At 43.1% G+C, this 7,425-nt stretch overlaps 1 protein-coding gene across 2 annotated transcripts in view; it reads left to right on the plus strand.

Annotated features, from left to right (window-relative positions):
• The window catches only part of ZDHHC2 (zinc finger, DHHC-type containing 2), a 31,415-nt gene that overhangs the window by 4,423 nt on the left and 19,567 nt on the right, over window positions 1-7,425 (plus strand). For both annotated transcript variants that reach the window (XM_006753780.2, XM_006753779.2), the window contains exons 3-5: window positions 725-845; window positions 5,136-5,205; window positions 5,971-6,003. In XM_006753780.2, coding sequence (XP_006753843.1) covers window positions 725-845; window positions 5,136-5,205; window positions 5,971-6,003 — 224 coding nt within the window. The remainder of the gene's footprint in view (window positions 1-724; window positions 846-5,135; window positions 5,206-5,970; window positions 6,004-7,425) is intronic.

Here is a 7,425-nt window from a genome sequence, read left to right on the forward strand (position 1 = left end):
TTATTTTTCTCAGATAATTATTTTTTAATTGGTTGGGCCAAATTGGCAGTACAAGAAGTAAAATTACCAATTAGTCTGTCTTGAGTATTAGAATTTGTGTAATAATTATTCCTAATTTAAAACTTAGGTTAGAAAACATGCATGATAGATTTGTTTCTATTTTTGTCTCTAATGATATCCAATTGAAAAATTCATCTGTTGAACCAAATTTGTTTCTTGTGCTATTTATCTATTAATGTAACTAATATTTGGATAGAACTCCACAGTTTATAAAGCACTTTTACATATTCTGTTCCTCTTGAGTTTCACAAATCTCTGAGGAAGTGGGTATTATTATTATTATGAGAGGCCTGGTGTGTGAAGTTCGTGCATCGGTAGGGTTCGTAGGCCTGGCCAGCGAACAGGGCCAATAAGGCCTTCTTTGTTCTGCCCCCTGGTGGTCAGCACATGTCATAGCAAGTGATCAAACTCCTGGTCTCCCAAACTCCCAAGGGGACACTTCGCATATTAGCCTTTTATATATATAGGTGCATAAACTTTCTGATGCATAAACTAATCACCTTCAAGGTTAACAGACTAGCCCAGATCTCAAACTCTAATACTTTTCTGAATTTATTGACTGTATGCCATTAACATTTTATAAATGCCTTCTTCTGGATTAGTAGATCAATATATGTTATCATTTCTTTGAAAATACTGATTAACGTTTAAATCCGTTCCCCAGTTCCACCTCTCTTACGCAGAGAAAGAACTGCTGGAGAGAGAGCCGCGGGGAGAAGCCCATCAGGAAGTTCTCCGGCGAGCAGCCAAGGACCTTCCCATCTACACCAGGACCATGTCTGGAGGTAGAGGCCGATAATCAGTGCTCCGCACAGGAGCTTGTGGTGACTGTGGGAGAGCGTATGTATGTCCTTGAAACTGGCAGACACTCATTGAGAAACATTGTGCTAGGTCTTGGATGGCTGTGAAGTCTTTACTGCACAGTTCCATGAACCACAATGGGAACACGCGTACCACTGTGGCACAGAGATCACAGCCAGGTCACAATGGATTGTCCATCTATCCTGCCTACGTGCTGTGACTCCATGACGTGCTGAAATCTTGATTTGTAGTAGTAGTCGTTGTTAAAGCTTTAACTATACATCATCCTGTTGTCATTTAATTTAAGGGAGCAAGATCTATAACATAAATTTTATATACCTTTAAAACAGCATTTATACAAAATATATAAGAACATACATAAAATATTGGTACAGTTTTTCATCTTTAAAATTTATGGTAATTTTTTAACAAATACAGTTCAACAAATCTCTTTGACTTGGGTCAGATTTTTAAGATAATTTAACAACTATCTAATTAAAGGATTGTCTTAAAAAAGAACACACATGGTGCTCTCCCTCCAGGAGGTACGCCTGTGCCATTCCCAACCCCACCCCCAACCCCACCCCAGCACATACCACTTAATCTCTAAGGGACCCCATGAGACTTGCAGCCAGGGGAGCAATGGGCAGCGGCAGCTCGTCCCAGGCAAACCCCTGAACCTGTCTCCAAGGCCCCAGTTTCCCCCCTTTTCTCCGACTTCCCAGTGAGCCAAGGTGTCCAGGCGCTTCTGTTCCTTCTTCCCTGCCCGTCCTTATTTCACTGCCCTAAGTGTGTTTTTTGCTGTGGTTAGTAAATTCTTGCTTGCTTTGCTAAAAACAAACAAACAAATTCAAACACACATGGACTATTGACACTCGCCTCCCAAGATTTATCCAGAAACTCTGTGACTTTAGATCTGTGCTGCGTGTTTTGGCAGCTACTAGCCCTGTGTGGCCATGGAGCACATAAACTGTGGCCAGACCAAGCCGAGATGGGCTGTAAGTGTAAAATACGCAACTGATTTCGAAGACTTAGTACTAAGAAGAGAGTGTAAAATATCTCATTACTGTTTGATATTTGCTTCTAGCTCACTTTAAAATCATAACTGAATCTAACTCTAATCCCAAATAGTTTTTCCTGTTTGTTTTCTTTGTTTCTCAATGAGCCGGTGGTAACTCTGTGATGTAATATTATGTCACTGGTTCTGTCCCTCAAAGACAGAGATGTGTTCCTGTATAAGTTCACGTGTACGTACCCTATGTAAACCCAAGCAAACACTGAGGGAGTTTAAGCCCCTAATTTATAAATTAACTCCTGCACGAGTTTCCAAAGCTAGTTGCTGGCGGTGATGGTACCAGGTACAAAAACCTATCTCCTCATTTCTGGTGCAGTATTTGCCTACTGTGCCCTTGACACGCTGAAGGAAGAGAAAGGGCTGAAGCATAAGTCCTATCAGGACAAATATTAATTTTCACTTACAATAACAACTACACATTGGGCTTGTAAGTCATCTCCCTGTGTAGTTCATAGAACACTGAGTCTATTGCCTCTTGTTCCTCTGAGGTGCTGTATGCCTGTCTCCTGAGATGAACGCATAATCCCCAATATTTGTGACAGCCTGGAATAGAACCTGGATTCTCTATTATAATCTTTATACTTTCAGTGCAAACATTCTGGATGCCAGCTAGAATCACTGTGAACTGACTGCAGGCATTGACTCCATTAAATTGCACAGAATATAATAGACAGATAGCAATGCTGGTGTGATTGATCCCCTTCTAGAATATGGAGAATGGAGAGGTAGGCATGATTCAGAAGTGAGCAGCCACAGGAGCTCCAGGCAGGAGTGTGAGGGGGCCTTTCTTACCAACCCTCAGCCACACCCTCTCTGACCCCTGTCTTGTGTGGATAACTTCCTCCTTCACCCTGGGGACTAAAGCAACGTGAAGGCTCAGCCGATGTTCGCACACCTTACACATGATAGAGCATTGAAGGAAACGGGTGGTAATGTCATTTAGGATTTTACCATCCGTTCTAAAGCCACAGGACTTCCTCCAAACCTGAAAGAGAGAAGTGCCAGCCGCCCGGGGTAAGCTGACTGCCGTACACAGAGCACGTCGAGCCCGTGCAGGCCGGCTGTGGGTGTACTAGTAGTTGAGGCCGGGTGTTGGGACCTCTGCTCACCTCACTTCTGTCTGTCCTGTGCGTTCTTCTGATCCACCCGTCTTCTGCATCCTCACAGGGCTCTTCAGACTTCTTTATATTATTATTTATTTTGATTAATGAGGACTATTTACTTTCTCTGTTTCTCTCCTGGTCCTTGATCGTTTCCTACAAAAGAAAATTGTACTAGTTTTTGACTACAAAGGTAACAATTAGAGGTGATGTAACTCATTTATCATTGTACATAGATGTTTATAATGTTGTCTTTTCAACATTTAACCACAAAGTTTTAAATTATGTAAGTAATAGATGAATACATTCCTTAAAAATGCAAGGAACACAGTTAACATAAAATGCCCCCTTGGCTGGAAGGAGTTTTTTGAACGATAATCAGAGCTTTCATTTTAAATTACTCTGGCATGATTTTAGTTGGACATAGCGTGGTATACAGAGTGGTTTTTTCATTAAAAAGAATGAAATTTCTCTTTTTATAAAAGACTCGAAACAAAAAACTTATTTTTACATTGTTTTGATTTCCAGTGAGTTACCGCCCACTTTGATTTGAAAGTTTTTTCCTTGCGTACTTTAAAGTACAGATAAGCACCAGCCAGGGAGGACCTAGCGTTGTCCACCAGACGTCACCTGGAGATTTTGTGACTTTAGACCGTGCTGCCCATTGACGGTCTGCTAGTCCCTTGTGGCTACAGAGCACTGACATTGTAACTGTGAGTGTAAAATACATTACAGGTTTCAAAGAGCTGGTATGGAAAAACCCAGAAGATACGACTTTCTCTTTAGCTTTTTTAAGGTAGCTCCTGGAGAGCTTGAAAGCGCACATGTAGCTCCCGTTATATTTCTCTGGACAGCACCGCCTTTCACCTTCATACCGGGCAGGAGCCAGGGGGACCGTGGAGGGTCACGGGGAGGGCACCCGTGGGCGCCTTCACTCCGGGCTGAGCAGCAAGGCCACGCCGTCGATCCCTGCAATTCCTGAAAAAGGAAAGGTGTGAGGGGTAACGAGGGACTCATTTCAACACTGACAACAACTCCATTTAGACCTTGTGGTCTGAGAAAAGCATGTCTTATTCTTAGTTCATAGCAACTCTTTTCTTTTTCAGAGATTATAGCATTAGCTTGACACAACCTTGGTAATTACTTATGGCGAGTATTTTTTCCAAATTTTACATTTGTAAGTGTGGTTTGACTGATCCTACTGGACTGCCCACGTAATAGCTGCTTTCCTGTAACTTTGGTAGCCTCCTGCATCCTGTGAGACGCCTGCGGACTGAAATAGCCTCTCCAACTCAGTCATTCATAACTGCCTTTACTGCCTGTATTGGAGAAGGGAGGATCAGGTCTCCCGTTACAAGGATTGAAATTTTTATTGGGAGTGCTTCTTCTAATTCTCACTTCTAAGCTTGTACCACGCTCAACACAGAAGGTGTGAGACCTTTCTCAATGTAAGCGATCAAGAGAGTTTATTCACAAATTTCTAAAATTAGGTTTGCATCACATTTCTAAAATGTGGTTGTCTCCTCTCTTGGTTATCCTGGCGGGTACAGAAAATCATTGGTTTCATGGAGAGAGACATTCTGTTTACTCAGATGGAAACGGACATATTTCCATGAACCTTTTGAGCCTTACGGTAGGTAGGTAGGTAGAAAGGTAGGTAGGTAGAAAGGTAGGTAGGTAGGTAGGTAGGTAGGTAGAAAGGTAGGTAGGTAGGTAGGCAGGTAGGTAGAAAGGTAGGTAGGTAGGTAGGTAGGTAGATAGATAGATAGATAGATAGATAGATAGATAGATAGATAGCCACTGACACTTGAGGATGCCCTAGAACAGCGGTCGCCAACCTTTAGGGCCTCACAGACCATCGGTTGGCGACCGCTGCCCTAGAAACATTTCCCCTAAAGATCCCCATCCTTGGGAGACCTCTCCAGAGAACTGAGACTGTGGGCCAGTCTTTTCCGTTTTTGTATTTAAACAGAGTCGACTCTCTCAGTTTTGCCGAGTGTAAATTGGGAATGTTGTTTAGAATTTAAACTGGAATAGATGACCAGCGCATGTTCAGTGCGCTGTCCAGTCGAGGGCTAAGTGGAGCGCTTTGTTCACAGCGATCCGGTACTGTGACCGATGCCAGCTGATAAAACCAGACCGCTGCCACCACTGCTCCGTCTGCGACAAGTAAGAAAACCCTTATTTCTCCTACTGAGTGTGTTTCTCTTCTCACTGTTGGCCAGACTATTTCCTTCTCTCCTTGCTCATGTTCTCACACCTTTCTTGGGGAAATGGAATCGGCATGATCACTTGCGTTAGTAACTAGTGTGGTTTAGGGCCAAAATCAGTTGTCCCCTCCCCCCGATTCACACCGACATGAATGTCCTGCATGATGTTCAGCAGCTCAGGCTTGGCTGGCTCGATGTGGTAAGTGTTTCTTCTGTGACCCTGTCCCTGTTGACTGTGACAGTCGGGTGTTATTACATACTTCGTGCCACCACAAGAGCAGTAGAATAGCTCGGCCTCAGGATGGAAATGAAAGGACAAGTTTCACCCAGACTTCCTTATATCCGTTGACAGGTTGCACATTCTTCAGCGTCAGATAATTGTATATGAACTCATTGCATTGTTTTTAGACGTTAAAGCATGTAATATTTTCAGTTGAAAGTTCTATTATTGCATCATAACTGGAAGTAGCTATTGTCTCTATTTTAGATGAGGACTTTTGCTATTATTCTATTTTTATTTTATTATTGACATTTATTACAGATGTCCCCCTCTTCCCCGCTCCTTACCCACCTCCGCCCAGCCCCTGCCCCCTCCTATTATTCAGTTTTTAAATAAGTAAATAATACTTGCTACAACTCTTTTGAAATAACATATATTTTTTAATAGTTTAATGGGACTAAGTTTTCATGGGGTGTTGAGCTTTGTGTATATGGTTTTTTTTAGATGTATTTTGAAGATGGACCATCATTGCCCATGGTAAGTCTGGCTCTATGCTTAAACCAGTCTCTGTCCCTTCTAACTTAATAAATAAAATCATTTATCTATTTAAATCTTTTTATAAATGAAATTTTACCTTAGCTGATCTAGGAGGTACTTTCAGATTTAATTTCTGATATTTGCTTAATTAGTTCAAGAGTCTTTATTCAGGAGAATTTCCATGAATAATTTTAAAACCAGTAGCTTACCAATTTAAAAGTTAGCTTCTCATATTTCCTGAGAACAAATGGTTTTCTTTGTATCCACATGCATAGACATAGAAATTCTAAAATACTCCCCAGTAATTATACCAAAATGTACCTATAAACACAATACCTCACTGGAAATTTCTAATTATTAATTAATCTAACGCTTTAACAGTTTATTTTACATAAAACTTGGCATTACGGAGTAGAATAACAAGTATGCAAAAGTATACACATACTGTTGAAATAAGGGTTTCCACTTAGAATTCGTTAATATTTTAAAAAATATTCCTAAGTCAGGAAATTGGGTGTCTTAGAGTATTCGAAAGGCCTCATTATCTACTGAAGGTGTTCTCTACTGTTCCCTGTAAGTTACCACCCCGTGTGCACGCTCCTTTGCCGGTCACACTGAGGTTGCCGGCCAGGTGGGCTTGCACACTGAGCCTGATACTCCATGAGCCCCATCTTCCCCAGGGGCGGCGCTTGAGGAGGCTGTGCGGGTGGTGGGTTGAAGCAGAGACCTGCGGGGAGTGGCGATCTCAGCTGCAGGAGCAGCAGGGGGATGGCCGGTTACTGTCCTCTGTAGCCCTCCCCGGGCTGCCTTGTGCTAATGTCTGTGCAGACGTTCTCCTTGAACAGGTTATAAAGCTCCTTAACGCCTATAAGAGTGATGTTCCTCCCAAAAAAGACTTCTCTAAATAACCTCCGTTGTGTATTAGTTTTCATTATGTTCATTCCTTTTTTTTTTTTAAATATATTTTATTGATTTCTCACAGAGAGGAAGGGAGAGGGATAGAGAGTTAGAAACATCGATGAGAGAGAAACATCGATCAGCCGCCTCCTGCACACCCTCCACTGGGGATGTGCCCAAAACCAAGGTACATGCCCTTGACCAGAATCGAACCTGGGACCCTTGAGAGAAAAAAAACTCATTCTCGGCAAGCAGTGCCCCCCCACGCCCCCCGTGCCTTCAGTAATAAGCAGCCTGATCCTCTGCGTGACCCTCTGCTGACCCTCCCGTGGCGCACGCTGTCAGTGCCCGCCGTCTCCCCACGACCCCCCTGAGTCCACTGCACCTGCGGGGCAGTTCCCACGCCCGCTGACAGCTCCCCTCCCCCCGCACCCCACGACACCTCAGTCTTTGCTGCTCTGTCTGAGGGCCCTCTTCCGCCTGGGCGTTTGATCACCTCGCTAGCCTGGCATCCCGAAGTGCCAG

The sequence above is a fragment of the Myotis davidii genome, unplaced genomic scaffold (genome assembly GCF_000327345.1).
Source record: "Myotis davidii unplaced genomic scaffold, ASM32734v1 scaffold71, whole genome shotgun sequence".
Classification (NCBI taxonomy): Eukaryota; Metazoa; Chordata; class Mammalia; order Chiroptera; family Vespertilionidae; genus Myotis; species Myotis davidii.